General features: G+C 42.7%; 1 protein-coding gene across 2 annotated transcripts in view; it reads right to left on the bottom strand.

Annotated features, from left to right (window-relative positions):
• Nucleotides 1-19,114, bottom strand: part of IL13RA1 (interleukin 13 receptor subunit alpha 1) — a 246,363-nt gene that overhangs the window by 90,036 nt on the left and 137,213 nt on the right. For both annotated transcript variants that reach the window (XM_077285355.1, XM_077285356.1), the window contains exons 2-5: nt 18,571-18,716; nt 16,834-16,972; nt 11,214-11,334; nt 9,438-9,479 (exon numbers count right to left, since the gene is read on the bottom strand). In XM_077285355.1, coding sequence (XP_077141470.1) covers nt 9,438-9,479; nt 11,214-11,334; nt 16,834-16,972; nt 18,571-18,716 — 448 coding nt within the window. The remainder of the gene's footprint in view (nt 1-9,437; nt 9,480-11,213; nt 11,335-16,833; nt 16,973-18,570; nt 18,717-19,114) is intronic.

Genomic DNA, 19,114 nt, shown 5'->3' with positions numbered 1-19,114 from the left:
CTCGGAAAATGGCGACAAAAGTGGAAATTTTTTTTTTTTAATATTTACAGTTTTTTTCACCTCTTAAATAATACAAAAATATACATGCTTGCTATCTGTGTACTTGTACTGACCTGGGCTCAGTTTTACCATATAGTGAACATGGTAAATGGAAACCCCGAAAAAAACATTTGTAGAATTGCATTTTTTTTGCAATTTCAATGCACTTGGAATTGTTTTTCCCAGTTTCCAGTGCACCATGTGAAAGAATGAATGGTGTCATTTAAAAGTACAACTCGTCCTGCAAAAAAAACAAGCCCTCATATGGCTATGTGGACAGAAAAAAAAAAGTTATGGCTCCTGGAAAAAGTGGAGGAAAAAACAAAAAAGAAAAAATCAAAAATATCCATGTCATGAAGAGGTTAATATAATAACAGAAGAATAATTTTGCTCTACCATCAAGTGGCACAGTGTAAACTGAATTTACATTACTGTAGAAGTATATGGTTGTGAGGAGATGGCCACTTACTAAAGACTATAGGATAAATAGACGTTGAGCGGAGTCCATAGCTCTACGAGATAGACTTTTTCCAGCACGGAGCACCAGTTGCGACGATATTGTTGTGTTTTATTAGATACTAGATGGTAGCCCAATTCTAACGCATCGGGTATTCTAGAATATGTATGTAGTTTATTTATGAAGATTTTAGAATAATACATTGAATGCACAGGATTCGGCAAGCCGCGACCAATTAGCGAAGCGTGGTTCAAATCCCCAGAAAAAAACAGAGAAAGGATATGCACACACAAGAGATCAACCTGAATAATATACTTTATTTAAATATCTTATACAAACAAGACAAAGAAGGTAACAAATTTTAAAAGCATTTAAAAACAAAAAAGGCTAGATAGCCCAACCATAATCACCCCAAACGGACCCAACAATAAAATGGTGGCAGTGCTCATGCATAATATGAGTGGGTTAAATGCCAAACTCCGAATACAGAAGCTCTCATAAATCACATAAATATATATACCATGCAAAAGGCTGCCAGCTGACCCATCAAAAAAGGCTTGTTAGGTAAGATACAGGAGATATAGAGGTGGGTATCCTGTCCCCACAAAGTAGAACACCTGTACGTCCTGCCAACCATATAATTCATACATTTAAAGTGCACTAACAGCAGGGCAACCCCTGGCATATAAACCATGAAGAGTCATGCTGGCCCCACACATCACACGGATATACTGCCCAGCCTGGACAAAGTGTCCCACAATAATAATACAAGAATTGGTTAAACGGCCGGCATACCAGTTCCCTAATGGTGGTCAGATCTGCCAAAGCAGTAGTATAATGCCCAATAAAGTCCGTGAGGGAGTGAGACGGCCCCACGCGTATCGATGCTACTGGAGTGTCTTCCTCAGGGGTTCAAATCCGGCTACAATTTGCGGCCGGACTGCGTCTGTCGCTGATTGTTCACGGCCGGCCATGTAATATATAACAGCCCACGTAGTAAATAGCACAGCCACGTAGTATATTGCACAGCCACGTAGTATATAGCACAGCCACGTAGTATATAGCACAGCCACGTAGTATATAGCACAGCCACGTAGTATATAGCACAGCCACGGAGTATATAGCACAGCCCACGGAGTGTATAACAGCCCACATAGCATATAACACAGCCACGTAGTTTATAACAGCCCACGTAGCATATAACACAGCTCACATAGTATATAACAGCCCACGCACGTAGTGCATAACACAGCCCACGTAGTGCATAACACAGCCCACGTAGTGTATAACACAGGCCACGTAGTGTATAACACAGCCCACGTAGTGTATAACACAGCCCGCGTAGTGTATAACACAGCCCGCGTAGTGTATAACACAGCCCACGTAGTGTATAACACAGCCCACGTAGTACATTGCACAGCCCACGTAGTATATTTCACAGCCCACGTAGTATATAGCAGCCCACGTAGTATATTGCACAGCCCACGTAGTATATTGCACAGCCCACGTAGTATATTGCACAGCCCATGCAGTATATAGCAATGTGGGCATTATATCCCTGTTAAAAAAAAGAATTAAAATAAAAAAATAGTTATATACTCACCTTCCGTTGGCCCCGGATCCAGGCGAAGCGGTTACCGACGCTCCTCGCACACTCCGGTCCCAAGAGTGCATTGCGGTCTCGTGACATGATGATGTAGCGGTCTCGCGAGACCACTACGTCATCATCTCGTGAGACCGCAATGCATGGAGCGGTCACCGGAGCGTCGCGAGGAGCGGGAAAGGCCGGTTCTGGATCCGAGGGGCCGACGGACGGTGAGTATATAACGATTTTTTTTTAAATTATTATTTTTAACATTAGATCTTTTAACTATTGATGCCGCATAGGCAGCATCAATAGTAAAAAGTTGGTCACACAGGGTTAATAGCAGGGGTAACGGACTGCGTTACCCGCGGCATAACGCGGTCCGTTACCGCTGCCATTAACCCTGCGCTGACTGGAGGGGATTATGGAGCGGGCACTAACTGCGGGGAGGAAGGAGCGGCCATTTTGCCGCCAGACTGTGCCCGTCGCAGATTGGTCGTGGCCGTTTTGCCGCGACCAATCAGCGACTTGGATTTCCATGACAGACAGAGGCCGCAACCAATGAATATCCGTGACAGACAGACAGAAAGACAGAAGGACAGAAAGACGGAAGTGACCCTTAGACAATTATATAGTACATTTTCTTGCTGTGTTTTATTAGTGATTTGCTTGCTAGTCAGTTCATCCTCAGGAATCAATTTTTACATTCAGTGACAGTAAGGCTATGTGCACACGTTCAGGTTTTTTCGCGTTTTTCGCGATAAAAACGCTATAAAAACAGACATTATGCATCCTATCATTTAGAATGCATTCTGCATGTTTTGTGCACATGGTGCGTTTTTTTCGCGGAAAAAAACGCATCGCTGTAAAAAAGCAGCATGTTCATTAATTTTGCGGATTTTCCGCGTTTTTCCCGCAATTATATGCATTTGGAAAAAACCGCACAAAAAACGCGTCAAAAACGCGAAAAAAACGCATGCGGTTTTCTGGCAGAAATGTCCGGTTTTTGTCAGGAAAATTTCTGCAAGAAATCCTGAGGTGTGCACATAGCCTAAGCAGAGGAGAACGAGCAGGCTAGATCTTATGTAAACCTAAAGGTACCGTCACACTCAGCAACTTTGCAACAAGAACGACAACAATCCATGACGTTGCAGCGTCCTGGATAGCGATCTCGTTGTGTTTGACACGAAGCAGCGATCTGGATCCTGCTGTGCCATCGCTGGTCGGAGCTAGAAGTCCAGAACTTTATTTGGTCGCCAGGTCGGCGTGTATCGTCATGTTTGACATCAAAAGCAACGACGCCAGCAATGTTTGACATGGAGCTAACAACCAGCGAGAACGAGAAGTGAGTCGCCGTTACGTCACTGGATCGCTCCTGCATCATCCTGGAGTTGCTGTGTTTGACGTCTCTACAGCGACCTAAACAGCGACGCTCCAGCGATCTAGTTTAGGTCGGCTCGTTGTCTATATCGCCGCAGCGTCGCTGAGTGTGACGGTACCTTAAGGCCAGACAGTAGATTGCTAAAGGTAAATGTAAAGATCCTATTGATCCATTGTTCTGCCAGCCTAGGCCCATGTGGATGGAAATAGTAGACCCAGGGGAGCCGTCACCACAGGGGGTCTCACATGCAGCCCCAGGTGATAGAATATGTTTCTTTCTGTGAGCTAAAGAAAAATGTTTAATGGGGAGGGAGAAAAAGACATATGGGTTGAATCAGGCAGTTGTTGGAGTTACTCTGAAGGGAGAGGATCTAAGCTGGGATGGATGGATGATCTATGGAGTTTTGGAGATTGATTGCTGGCTGGAGGAGTATCCATGAGCTACGGTCGTGATATCCATCGTCTGGAGGAACATAGACTGTGACTGTACACTATACCGGCTGGAGATACCAAAAGCTGAAGGCCAACCAAAAGTTGCGAGACAGTGGGTATCGCTTGGTACGGGGCCAGTGGAACTACCGATCTCAGATTGGGATCTTGTGGACTGACGACATTGTATGTTGGCCATCTACCTGGATTTGTTGTACAACCATGGATGTATCATGGAATAAAAATAGTTGCATCGTTAAAATGCCTAGGTGATTTTTATAACCCACAACCTCAGATCTTCACAATGGTGTTATAAGTTTGTACTGCTGTGAGTATGACTTGTATACAATTAAACAATAATAATTGTTTTCTAGCCTTCAATTGAATGGATCCAAGGGTTTGTGCACACAATTCTTTTTCAGGTGGAATCCTCTGTGGCATAAGCACTTCTATGGAAAAACAACTTTCTCTGCATATATTCAGGCTTTTGAATGTCTTAACAGCTTCAGATTTTTAAAAACACCAAGCTTTTAAAAAAAGTGACCTGTCCTTACTTCCACCATTTTCCACCCAGAAGAAGCTCTGTACTTTACAATACAAGAGAAGCTAAAAAAAAAAAAACGCCAGGATATCCCTTGGACAACTTCAATTTTTTTTTTCTTTTTTAGGAAAATCGAAGGAAACACTAAGGGTATGTGCACACGTTGCGGATTCTGCTGCGGAATTTTCCGCAGCGGATTTTGAAAATCCGCAGTGCAAAACCACTGCGGTTTTCACTGCGGATTTTCATGCGGTTTCTTCTGCGGATTCCTCTGCGGGTTTTCAACTGCACTTTCCTATTGGTGCTGGTTGAAAACCGCTGCGGAATCCGCACAAAGAAGTGACATGCTACTTCTTTTAATCCGCAGCGTTTCCACGTGGATTTTTCCGCAGCATGTGCACTGCGGTTTTTGTTTTCCATAGGTTAACATTGTACTGTACACCGCATGGAACCGCGGATCCGCAGCAAAAACCGGCACTTGTGAACATAGCCTAAGGCTGTGTGCACACATTGCGTTTTTTTCGCTATAAAAATGCATACATATGCATCCCATCAATTATAATGCATTCTGCAATTTTTGTGCACATGATGCGTTTTTTTCCGCGGAAAAAAACGTATCATGTTCATTAATTTTGTGCATTTTTTGCTTTTTCCCGCTATTTAATTCATTGGGAAGCTCCGGAAAAAAACGCGAAAAACGCACAAAAACGCATCAACTTGCAAAAACCGCATAAAAACGTGAGAAAAACGCAAAAAAACGCATGCGGATTTCTTGCAGAAAATGTCCGGTTTTCTTCAGCAATTTTCTGCAAGAAATCCTGACGTGTGCACATACCCTAAGGGTGAGTTTCCACGGTCAGGAAACGCTGCTTGTTTGACGCTGCGCAGAGCTGCAGCGTCAAACAAGCAGCGTCCAGATGTTCCTGCATAGTGGAGGGGATTTGATGAAATCCCGTCTCCACTATGCGTGGAAACCCGCACGCGGCGGCCCTGCGACTACGGACATGCTGCGCGTCTTTTCAGATCGCAGCATGCCCGTACACCTTGCGGGGACGCAGCGTCCCCGCAAGGCATATCACAGGGCCCTATGGGACAGAGCGATCATCCCGGATGTGAAGAGTTAACACATCCGGCATGATCGCGTCCCAGAAAGGGGGCGGGGCTTAGCGCCGAGCGGCTTCACCGCTGCGGCGATACCGCCGGCCATCCTGATCGTGGAAACATACCCTAAGGGTATGTTTCCACGTTCAGTTTTGCTTCAGGCTTTGGTCAGGATTTTATGCAGGTAAAATCCTGACCAAAACTGCACCTGAGGTCACTGGCAGGTCACCTGCGGTGTACCTGCGTGTTTTGCTCATAGTAGCAACATGCTGCGTTTAGAAAAAACGCACCACGCATGCGTTTTCGCGGCAAAAACGCATGCGTTTTTAAACGCATAGTGGTGTCTGGATTTCATGAAATCCCATCCACTATGCTGTAACATCTGGACGCTGCGTTTTTGACGCTGCGGAAAAACGCAGCGTCAAAAACGCAGCGTTTCCTGAACGTGGAAACATACCCTTACAGTTGCTTCTTTCCTTCATTTTTCAATGGAATGAAAAAAGCAACCAGAAAATGACAAAAACAGACGTTAGGCTACGTTCACATTAGCGTTGTGCGATGCAGCGTCGGGCGCCGCTGCGTCGCCGCATGCGTCATGCACCCCTATATTTAACATGGGGGCGCATGGACATGCGTTGCATTTGCGTTTTGTGACGCATGCGGCGCACGCGTCAGGGCGCACAGGACGCAGCAAGTTGCATTTTTTGTGCGTCCAAAATCAAGCAAAAAAAGGACGCATGCGTCACAAAACGCTGCGTTGTGCATGCATTCACATTTGCGTTGTGTGTTGCGTCCCACAACGCAAATGTGAACGTAGCCTTACAAAAACCATGGAAAAAAACACTAAAAAAAAACACAGATGGCCAAACCAGTCAGAAAAAATGACCAAGAAATTACCAAAACAATAACAAAGGACAAAAAAAGGCCATGGTTTCCTGAAGTGTCTTCTGCTTCAAGAACACGGCGGGTTCTCCTGAATTTAAGGCCGGTTTCACACGTCAGTGATTCCGGTACGTGAGGTGACAGTTTCCTCACGTACCGGAGACACTGACACACGTAGACCCATAAAAATCAATGCATCTGTGCAGAGGTCATTGATTTTTTGCGGACCGTGTCTCCGTGTGCCAAACACGGAGACATGTCAGTGTTCGTGGGAGCGCACGTTTTACACGGACCCAATAGAGTCAATGGGTCCGCGTAAAACACGGACCTCACACGGACATTCTCCGTCTGGGGTCCGTGTGCGTGCCGGAGACAGCGCTACAGTAAGCGCTGCCCCCCCCACATGGTGCTGAAGCCGGTATTCATATCTTCCCTGTAGCAGCGTTTGCTATAGAGAAAATATGAAGAATAGTGTTAAAAATAAAGATCCATGTGTCCGCCGCCCCCCCACCCCCTGTGCGCCCCCCCACCCCCTGTGCGCCCCCCCGCTGGTCAGAAAATACTTACCCGCTCCCTCGCTCCTTCCTGGTCTGGCCGCGCCTCCTACTGTATGCGGTCACGTGGGGCCGATCATTTACAATCATGAATAGTCGGCTCCGCCCCTATGGGAGGTGGAGCCACATATTCATGACTGTAAATGATCGGGCCCACGTGACCGCATGCAGGAGAAGCCGCGGCCAGACCAGGAAGCAGCGAGGGAGGCGGGTAAGTATTTTCTGACCAGCGGGGGGGCGCACAGGGGGTGGGGGGGCGGCGGACACCTAAATCTTTATTTTTAACACTATTCTTCATATTTTCTCTGCAGCAAACGCTACTGCAGAGAGGATATGAATCGCAGCTTCAGCACCATGCAGAGTGGGTACCACACGCTCCGTGTGGTACCCACTCGCCATACGGGCGGCACACGTGTCCCGCTCGTATGGCCTCCGTGAGTTTCCAGGCACACGGACACGGATAACTCCGGTACCGATTTATTCCGGTACCGGAATTATCTGGACGTGTGGGACAGCCCTAAAAGACTGTGAGCCCATATTCTAATGAGTGGTGGAGCTAGTTTGGTGAGAAAAGATTCCGAAATTAATCATTTGTTTCATGTCTGAAAGTCTTTTATACCATTATGAAGTTTGATATTGATATCTTATTAAATAGGGTTTTTCATGTGAGAAGTTTAAGGCTATGTGCACACGTCAGGATTTCTGGCAAAAATTTTCCTGACAAAAAACGGACATTTCTGCCAGAAATCCGCATGCGTTTTTACCGCGATTTTACCTCATTTTTACAGCGCTTTTGACGTGTTTTTTGTGTTTTTTTCCAAATGCATAGAATTGCGGGAAAAATGCGGAAAATCCGCAAAATTAATGAACATGCTGCTTTTTTTACCGCTATGCGTTTTTTTCGCGGAAAAAAACGCACCATGTGCACAAAACATGCAGAATGCATTCTAAATGATAGGATGCATAATGTATGCGTTTTTAATGAGTTTTTATGGCGTTTTTATTGCAAAAAATTGAGAAAAAACCTGAACGTGTGCACATAGCCTTAAGATATCTTTAAGTACATCTTAATTTTGTTTCCTTTATTCTATATGGCATTTTGTTAATTACTGTCACAATGAGCTTTTTTTAATGCAAAGTCGTGGAATAATGTATATATACCTTAGTTCTTTTGAAAGGGAAGTGACATACAGATCGCAATTCTGTTTCTTATTTTCATTTTTTTTACTTTTTGGCATTCATGGTTTGCATAAAACCACCACCCCTCAGTTTGTCTGGGATGCAGTTACTGACAGCTTGGTCATCCAATCTGGTACAGGGGCATGCTGAGCTGTCAGTGTGTTGATTGACAGCTCAGCTATCCAATCTGAGACTGAGGCGTCGGTTGTCTCCATGTGGTCACTATTCCAGTTAATTGCCATGCTTCTTAATGACGTACCCTCCTGGCTTCTGACCTTGGACTCCTTGACCACTCTGACTCACAGCTTGGCCGTGAGAACTGACTAGCATCACACGTGATATCTCTACCATGCAGAAATACTTTATAATTTTATTTTCCGTTCGCTCCAATAGACATACCTTCTCTTCTGTCAGCAGCTCTTTGTGGCACTCCACTTACAAGTTCTCATGTTGTTTTAAACATGCAACAAATGCCGCATACTTTGTGTGCCATTTCGACAAAATTCAATGCAAAGTGCATTGCATGGAGAAAAAAATCACCTCCAAAAACATGACTTCTATATAAACTTTTAAACTTTACACCACTTCTTGGTCAAATTTTCCAAAGATTCACTTGTTTCTAGAACATACCTAAGCAATTAAGCATATTTACTTAATTTAATACTGCCTCTTAGTGGCCATTTGCAGTACTGCATGTTTATATTTTTTATAACTTGATCACCATATTGTATTTAAAGGGGTTGTCCACTGTTTGGACAACCTTTTCTCAATCCCTATGTTTTCCTCTTGTAAAATTATAATACCTATACCGACCTTCGGTGCCAACTCTGCTCCACCAATATTAACACTGGCTCTCCCAGTGCTTGCTTGACATTGTTATGTCATGAAATTCCTGTGGCCAATTAGCCATTTCTCACTTCCTTCTGATGTATGTAGTTTGTCTGTAGGAGAGGAGAGTGAAGCCAGTGCTGATCGGCTGCAGGGAAAGAATGACATTATTATGTCACACGATCCCAGGGAGATTAAGTGCTAACACTGAAGGTGTTATTTTACAAGGGGGAAGCTTTGGATTTGAGAAGGGATTGTCTAAGTAGTGGACAACCCCTTTAAGCAACGGTGTCTCCATGGAAAAAAAACGTTTTATTCAGTTTTGAGTGGTGGTATTATATAGGAATTTATTCTAAAGTGGTAACCCAACTTATACTTTGTGATTCTATTGGAATTAATAATATACCGTACTTTGATCTGGTTGCAAACACACGGATTTCACGTATTGCATGTTCTACTTACTGCATTGATTCATTGACATTTCCGGGATTAGTGTCCCTTTCCCTGCATTAAAAGAAATAATAAAATTGAGTCAGTAAATGCGGTAGATTTTTATCACGATGATCATTTCATCAGGATCTTGTGTAACTAAAAAAAAAAATCATATTATTGAATTATTTCAGGGAGATGCGGTGATTCATTAACACTGTGTATCCCCTCTGGTGCCCCGGCTTCATATTCCAACCCTGACGATAAAACATGTAGCTGCTAAATTTAATTGGAGTGTGAGGCAAAATCTATATTTTCAGTGCACAATTGGCAACAAATATATCACAATGTAAAGGAAGCGAATTTTACAAAATCAAATTCAAGCAGCAGAAAAATAAATCTCTTCAGATTTCCTAGCACGCTATGCTATATGTCGCAGTTTTGCTCCAGATTTTCATGTTAAATATAAAGCAATATCTGCATGCAAAATATATATTTTTTTACATTTTTTACATAAAAGGGTTGTCCACTACTAGGATAACCCCTTCTTGAACTAAATGTTTGGCGCCGATAAAATAATAAAGTCTATACTCACCTCCCATGCCGGCACCATTCCCGCAGTGTCGCCACTCGTTCTCCCCAAGCCCCTTCTGTGCTATTGTGACACGTTGAGCCGACACCCAATCAGTGCTGGTCTTACTGGGCTGCTCCCTAACATCCTCTTCATGTTCAGTTTGTCCAAAGGCTGAGACAGTAACATCAGCGCTGATTGGCGCTAACGTCATGTGTCACAACACCACACAAGAGCCTCCGGGAGAGCGAGTGCTGACACCTAGGGTCTTTATTATTTTATCGGGGCCAAACATTTAGTTCAAGAAGGGGTTGTCCTAATAGTGAACAACCCCTTTAGGAATTTGTCCTGGATTTGTAGCATATTCTGCAATGAGAAATATTGGAAATTACCAATCTTTGTTAACCCAATGAGAGTAGCGTCGGAATCTTCTAAGCCAAATATGAGGATTCGAAGGAGGAGGCTTGAAGGGGTTTGTCCACTACTCGGACAACATCTTCTCAATTCCTATTTTGTTTCCTTGTAAAATAATAACAACTGTACTTACCTCCAATGCCACTCCAGCGGTATCAGTACTGGCTCTCCCAGGGATTGCGTAACATTGTTATGTCACGTGATCCCCATGGCCAATCAGTGCTGGATTCAGTCTCCATGTTTTTCGGATGTATCACGTACATCTGTAGAAAATGACAGATCTTCAGCTCTCACTTCCTCTGGATTTATGTGATTTGTCTGAAGGCAGGGAGAGTGAAGCAAGTGCTGATTAGCCACTAGGATCGTGTGACATAATGTTACGAAATCCACAGGAGAGCCAGTACTGATACCGCTGGAGTGGCACTGGAGGTAAGTATAAGGCTGTGGTCACACACTCAGTATTTGGTCAGTATTTTACATCAGGATTTGTAAGCCAAAATCGGGAGTGGGTGATAAATACAGAAGTGGTGACATGTTTCTATTATACTTTTCCTCTGATTGTTCCACTCCTGGTTTTGGCTTACAAATACTGATGTAAAATACTGACCAAATACTGCTAGTGTGACGGCAGCCTAAGTGTCATTTTACAAAGGGGAAACATAAGCATTGAGAAAGTGTTGTATGAGAAGTGAACAACCCCTTTGATGTAACGTTTTCCAAAATGTAAATTTCTGTTACAAATTTTTCATCTAATACCTTGTTATTTTACGGACTACAAGATACTAAAGTGTTATTATTACAACGGAACAGTTCCGGATACTCACCAATAAAGTAATTTATACTGTACGTTGGGTGGAGTCTCTTCTCCAGGCTGCCAAGTGCAGGTTATATAATCCCTATAGTGCCAAACACAGGCGACATTTTTCACCGATGTTCTTCTGTTACCTGTAATTTCAGAGTAAGTGATAATCAATGTAATAAAGGGGTTTTCTCACCACATATCTTGGCTATTAGTATTTTAAAGATGCAGCTGATGTAGGTCATATTCGCTGCTTTGGAGCTAGAAAGAATTTGATTCAGGTGCATTCACTCAATTCAGGGGGAAAATATTGACTCATTAAATAAATTTGGCACAAATCGAATCTTTTGGGAAAGGGTTAAAAAAATAAGGAAACTCTTACATTCATCACTCCTCGGCTCATCTAGTGGGCGCTGCACTGATTAGGCACCATGCGACCCAAGTGGGACCTTGTTGATGTGTGTCATGCCCCAAGTGCCACATGGGACCTAGTCAGTGTCTACTGAGAGACTGAATGAAAACAGGACCTCATAAGGAAGACAAGCCTATTGGTAGAATGAAGAGGAGCGGTGGGCAGACATAAAGAGGGCCGAAGAGAGGCGAATATTAGAGTTTATTGATTTTTGCTGAATTTGTGCAAATTGACTTTCCCCAAAATATAAAAAATTGTCAAAATCCAAATTTTGGTGGGAAATTTATAGCAAATTCAGCTTGTTTACAATACTGACAATATTGAAAAACCTACACATCAGAGACTTCACTAGTTATATTTTAATCATTTAAATTATTGTTGGGTATATCACATTACACATTGTAAATAGTCTCTAATAATACTCATGTGACTGTATATGGTGGAACAACACTAAGGTTTTTTTTGTCCATTTGGACAATTAGATATGTGATATGTGTTTGTCTCTTTTGGGGTAGTATTTAATGTTGTACCGATGGATTTGGCACAGCGGCAGAGGTATGTGGTACTGCTCTGCGCTGTGTGGTGTTATTGGGTATTAATATAGAGCTGGAATGTGTTTGGTGCCTTTTCACAGGCATTTAGGTATGGGAAGATATTTTCTGTGACATTATGGCATATGGCTTTCTGTGGAGGTATTTAGTGCTGCGCTGTGATATATGTTTGTCACTGCTGGGGAGGTATTTAGTGCTGCGCTGTGGTATATATTTGTCACTGCTGGGGAGGTATTTAGTGTTGCGCTGTTGTATATGTTTGTCACTGCTGGGGAGGTATTTAGTGCTGCGCTGTTGTATATGTTTGTCACTGCTGGGAAGGTATTTAGTGCTGCACTGTTGTATATGTTTGTCACTGCTGGGAAGGTATTTAGTGCTGCACTGTTGTATATGTTTGTCACTGCTGGGGAGGTATTTAGTGCTGCACTGTTGTATATGTTTGTCACTGCTGGGGAGGTATTTAGTGCTGCACTGTTGTATATGTTTGTCACTGCTGGGGAGGTATTCAGTGCTGCGCTGTGGTATATGTTTGTCACTGCTGGGGAGGTATTCAGTGCTGCGCTGTGGTATATGTTGGTCACTGCTGGGGAGGTATTTAGTACTGCGCTGTGGTATTTGTTTGTCACTGCTGGGGAGGTATTTAGTACTGCGCTGTGGTATATGTTTGTCACTGCTGGGAAGGTATTTAGTGCTGCGCTGTGGTATATGTTTGTCACTGCTGGGGAGGTATTTAGTGTTGCGCTGTGGTATATGTTTGTCACTGCTGGGGAGGTATTTAGTGCTGCGCTGTTGTATATATTTGTCACTGCTGTGGAGGTATTTAGTGCTGCGCTGTGGTATTTGTTTGTCACTGCTGGGAAGGTATTTAGTACTGCGCTGTGGTATATATTTGTCACTGCTGGGGAGGTATTTAGTACTGCGCTGTGGTATATGTTTGTCACTGCTGGGAAGGTATTTAGTGCTGCGCTGTGGTATATGTTTGTCACTGCTGGGGAGGTATTTAGTGTTGCGCTGTGGTATATGTTTGTCACTGCTGGGGAGGTATTTAGTGCTGCGCTGTTGTATATATTTGTCACTGCTGTGGAGGTATTTAGTGCTGCGCTGTGGTATTTGTTTGTCACTGCTGGGAAGGTATTTAGTGCTGCGCTGTTGTATATGTTTGTCACTGCTGGGGAGGTATTTAGTGTTGCGCTGTGGTATATGTTTGTCACTGCTGGGGAGGTATTTAGTGCTGCGCTGTTGTATATGTTTGTCACTGCTGGGGAGGTATTTAGTGTTGCGCTGTGGTATATGTTTGTCACTGCTGGGGAGGTATTTAGTGCTGCGCTGTTGTATATATTTGTCACTGCTGGGGAGGTATTCAGTGCTGCGCTGTGGTATATGTTTGTCACTGCTGGGGAGGTATTCAGTGCTGCGCTGTGGTATATGTTGGTCACTGCTGGGGAGGTATTTAGTACTGCGCTGTGGTATTTGTTTGTCACTGCTGGGGAGGTATTTAGTACTGCGCTGTGGTATATGTTTGTCACTGCTGGGGAGGTATTTAGTACTGCGCTGTGGTATATGTTTGTCACTGCTGGGAAGGTATTTAGTGCTGCGCTGTGGTATATGTTTGTCACGGCTGGGGAGGTATTTAGTGCTGCGCTGTTGTATATATTTGTCACTGCTGTGGAGGTATTTAGTGCTGCGCTGTGGTATTTGTTTGTCACTGCTGGGAAGGTATTTAGTACTGCGCTGTGGTATATGTTTGTCACTGCTGGGGAGGTATTTAGTACTGCGCTGTGGTATATGTTTGTCACTGCTGGGAAGGTATTTAGTGCTGCGCTGTGGTATATGTTTGTCACGGCTGGGGAGGTATTTAGTGCTGCGCTGTTGTATATATTTGTCACTGCTGTGGAGGTATTTAGTGCTGCGCTGTGGTATTTGTTTGTCACTGCTGGGAAGGTATTTAGTACTGCGCTGTGGTATATGTTTGTCACTGCTGGGGAGGTATTTAGTACTGCGCTGTGGTATATGTTTGTCACTGCTGGGAAGGTATTTAGTGCTGCGCTGTGGTATATGTTTGTCACTGCTGGGGAGGTATTTAGTGTTGCGCTGTGGTATATGTTTGTCACTGCTGGGGAGGTATTTAGTGCTGCGCTGTTGTATATATTTGTCACTGCTGTGGAGGTATTTAGTGCTGCGCTGTGGTATTTGTTTGTCACTGCTGGGAAGGTATTTAGTGCTGCGCTGTTGTATATGTTTGTCACTGCTGGGGAGGTATTTAGTGTTGCGCTGTGGTATATGTTTGTCACTGCTGGGGAGGTATTTAGTACTGCGCTGTGGTATATGTTTGTCACTGCTGGGGAGGTATTTAGTACTGCGCTGTGGTATATGTTTGTCACTGCTGGGAAGGTATTTAGTGCTGCGCTGTGGTATATGTTTGTCACGGCTGGGGAGGTATTTAGTGCTGCGCTGTTGTATATATTTGTCACTGCTGTGGAGGTATTTAGTGCTGCGCTGTGGTATTTGTTTGTCACTGCTGGGAAGGTATTTAGTACTGCGCTGTGGTATATGTTTGTCACTGCTGGGGAGGTATTTAGTACTGCGCTGTGGTATATGTTTGTCACTGCTGGGAAGGTATTTAGTGCTGCGCTGTGGTATATGTTTGTCACGGCTGGGGAGGTATTTAGTGCTGCGCTGTTGTATATATTTGTCACTGCTGTGGAGGTATTTAGTGCTGCGCTGTGGTATTTGTTTGTCACTGCTGGGAAGGTATTTAGTACTGCGCTGTGGTATATGTTTGTCACTGCTGGGGAGGTATTTAGTACTGCGCTGTGGTATATGTTTGTCACTGCTGGGAAGGTATTTAGTGCTGCGCTGTGGTATATGTTTGTCACTGCTGGGGAGGTATTTAGTGTTGCGCTGTGGTATATGTTTGTCACTGCTGGGGAGGTATTTAGTGCTGCGCTGTTGTATATATTTGTCACTGCTGTGGAGGTATTTAGTGCTGCGCTGTGGTATTTGTTTGTCACTGCTGGGAAGGTATTTAGTGCTGCGCTGTTGTATATGTTTGTCACTGCTGGGGAGGTATTTAGTGTTGCGCTGTGGTATATGTTTGTCACTGCTGGGGAGGTATTTAGTGCTGCGCTGTTGTATATGTTTGTCACTGCTGGGGAGGTATTTAGTGTTGCGCTGTGGTATATGTTTGTCACTGCTGGGGAGGTATTTAGTGCTGCGCTGTTGTATATATTTGTCACTGCTGTGGAGGTATTTAGTGCTGCGCTGTGGTATTTGTTTGTCACTGCTGGGAAGGTATTTAGTGCTGCGCTGTTGTATATGTTTGTCACTGCTGGGGAGGTATTTAGTACTGCGCTGTGGTATATGTTTGTCACTGCTGGGGAGGTATTTAGTGTTGCGCTGTGGTATATGTTTGTCACTGCTGGGGAGGTATTTAGTGCTGCGCTGTTGTATATGTTTGTCACTGCTGGTTCTTTTAGCTGCTTCAAATTTTCTATACCTTGAAGTGGTTAAAAGAAGTGAAATAAGACGGAACATCTGCACTGTACTGACATTTTGACATTGCTTTGTATTATATTCACCTTTTTGCAGTGCTTTTTCAAGAAGAATCTGTCATGCTTCTAGAATCAAACCCTTGGGTCTGTGGTCGGCGTCTCTTACCTCTGGGCAACAACAGGTACACCTTTTCTTTGGGGGTTTTAGTTCTGTTCTTTTTGTTTCTGTCAGTTTTGAGTAATGGGTGTTTTAATTTACTGTTTGTCTGTCCTGTCACCTTTCAGGTGCAGCCTTAAATACCTTCCCCTACTGGAGTTTCCTGTTGGGGATAGACTTTGTTGCATTCGTTCACTCTGCTGTAGTTTGTGTTGGTTGTAGTTGCTTTGCGTGTGATTCATTTTCTCCTTAGGGAACTGCAACTCTAGAAATGCTAGTAGTGACTAAAGGACATTCAGGGTAAGCCGCCGTCGAATGGGGCGCCATTGCTTTATCTTAGAGTGCCAACATCCGCAGTCAGGCAGGGACAGAGAAGGGCTTTTCCTAGTGTGAATGGGGACCTGTAAGATTCAGGTATTTGTCTCCCTGGTTTGCACGTTACCTGTGTGAATGTGCTGGAATAGAAGTTCCCTAAGCAGAAAAGGAATGACACACAACACAAACTACAGCAAAGTGATTGACTCAAACAAAGTCTATCACCAGCAGGAAACACCAGTAGGGGAAGGTATTGAAGGCTGCACCCAAAAGGTTATAGGACAAACAAATGGAGTAAATGAAAAACACCTGTCACCCAAAACCGACAGAAACAAAAAGAAAAGGTGTATCTTTCGTGGCTCAGTGGGAAGAGACGCCACCCACAGACCCAAGGGGTCAAATTCAGAAGTATGACAGATTCCAAGCGGAAAATCGCCTGAAAAAGATGACATGTGCACATAGACAGTTTTTAGAAAGGGGATGATTTCCGTTATGAATGGGATCAGAAAAAAATAGAAACATGTAAAGAAGGTAATTTATCATGTAGTTTAGTGACATTATATCCAGATTTTGAAGATTGACTATAGTGGGGTTCATTTTGGTTTCTGTTTGGGTGACTCGTCTTTTTAAAAAAAAATTCAGTGAGCTGTATTTTTTTTTTTTTTTGGGGGGGGGAGGGTAAAAGTGATAGAATAGGCAATTGACTCAAATTTGTTTACCTGGTGTCAACTGCATATGACTTTTCTTGGTCCATTTACGTTCTGTGCCATTGCAAGAAGCCAGAATTTCTAATGAAAAGTCATCGTTGATAGGAAGGTTATGAAAATCCAACTCGAGTGAAGATTTCGGTGTGGTCCACTGTTACAGAAAAGAACAATTAATTTTAAAATGATTATATAGCCATGTATTAAATGTCCAGATATTACTTATTGTTACTGTACTTTGACATGTGTACATATACATCCTGTATAACCTTCATTGACCTTGCTTTCTCTACAATCGTAAGCTGATAAATGTATAGATATTAAACACAAAGTAATGTGTCTGTTAGAAAGAAAAACTAATGACTGTATCTGCTAAATGCTTAACCCCTATACAGTGCAGTAAAATAGCGCACTATATGCCAATGGCCACATTCACACTATTATTTTATTTTAGACGTATGATCTGCAAAAATAAAACTGTCATATGTCTGATTTTAGTTCACTTTGGGGACCAATTTCAGCCATTCAAGTGAGTTCACAAAAAAAAAGGACAGCTTATGAATGCTAGCCGTGTTACATGTGTGTGCTCTCCATTTTTTATTGATGAATAGGAAAAGCTTTGGAAACCTCAATCATATTTTTCTCATACTAGAGTAATGGATGACGTACATACGGTGCAACACATGATAAAAATGGATGAAAATCGGATCCAGCATACTGATGAAAAATTGTTTGTTTTTTTTCACACTAGAAAAAAAACGATGTTTCATTTCGGCCTTATGCCTGCATCCTCTAAAAAAACTGAATGGAACTTATAAGTACATAAACTTATGTTAAACTGATATCTATTTCACATAGTTTTTTTCGTATCGTATTCTACACTTCTCAACAGTGAAATCTCAAAACCAAGAAGAAAAAGTCTTGTTTTTATGAAAATCATAGAAAGGATAGACTCGTTATCGAAACTTTAAAAAGATCTTGATTTATTCAGTATCGAATATGAGCACCAGGCGCAGAAATCCCCGCACTTACATGCTTTGGCTGCAATCAATGAGGTTTTAATTGTTGTTTAAGGAATGTTCTGCCACACAGAATGAAATTGGGTACCAAATCATCAAGATCCACTGCTGGCAGCTCCATTTGCAATTGTCGACCAATGACGTCCCAGATGTTCTAAATGGGCTACACGTCTGGAGACGCTGCAGACCATGGTAGAACATTTGTATCATTCAGGCTGCTCACAGTAGCACGAGCAATATTCGGCCTGGCATTGTTGTGTTAAAAAACGGCTGCATACTAGTGTGCTTTTTCATACTTATAATAATGGATCCGATTTTTTTATTTTTTTTTTAAGTTGCACTCTATGGAAGACATATGCTAAAATACTGCCATATGTTTGCCTTCATTTTTTCAGCTGTATTCATTTTTTCTGCTGTATTCATTTTTTCTCACAGAAAACAAGTCCCATGATATTCTGAAACAAATTCCTATATCTTTTTTTATTTAGAAAAAAAAACTGATGCAAACAAATGCAACAAATATGTTAAAAAACAGATACACCTGCTTAAATATCCATGCGTTTGCATCAGATCAGTTTTTACAGTATAAAAACGTGGTGTGAACCCGGCCCTAGTCATGCTTTCCAGTAAACAATTCATAATACTTTCCATTAAAATCAATCTGTAGGGATAGTCAGTGCCTCTCCAATATTTCCCATACAAAACAGACCAACTGAACTGTCAAACAATTTACCGTGCTTGTTTGTTTGCTGGCATTTAGGAGTGAAATTTTACATTTGTATGTTAGTGTGCAGTTGGCTGCTATGGGATCCCATTGCAGGATAGCCTTAAACATACTGGCCATTCTAGCTGTGATGTTGCTTGGAGGAGGTAGAACATCTGCATGAAAGCAAAAGAAATAGACACATTATTATTTTTTTTTACAATGCAATGTATATAGTAGGGTTAACAAGACAGTTAAAGGGAAGGTGCCATTAAAAAAAATGTTTTCAGTAATTTAAAAAATGTAAAGTATTAATGTTTTAAATTTTGCTAACAAATATTATAATAAAAATGGCATGGGCTCCCACATCAATTTTTTTTAACCAGCAGAGGGAAAGCCATTGGCTGGGGGACGATGTTTATAGCCTGGGAAGGTGGTAATACCCATGGAGCTTCCCAGGCTATTAGTATCAGCTCACAGCTGAATATTTCACCTCTACTGGCTTCTAAAATGGGAGACCCTAAAAAAAAAATCACATAGGGTCCCCTTATAATTCATAACCAGCAAAGGCAGC

The sequence above is a fragment of the Ranitomeya variabilis genome, chromosome 2 (genome assembly GCF_051348905.1).
Source record: "Ranitomeya variabilis isolate aRanVar5 chromosome 2, aRanVar5.hap1, whole genome shotgun sequence".
Taxonomy (NCBI): Eukaryota; Metazoa; Chordata; class Amphibia; order Anura; family Dendrobatidae; genus Ranitomeya; species Ranitomeya variabilis.
Note: the sequence above shows the minus strand (reverse complement) of the source record. Positions and strands in the feature narration are given on the sequence as shown.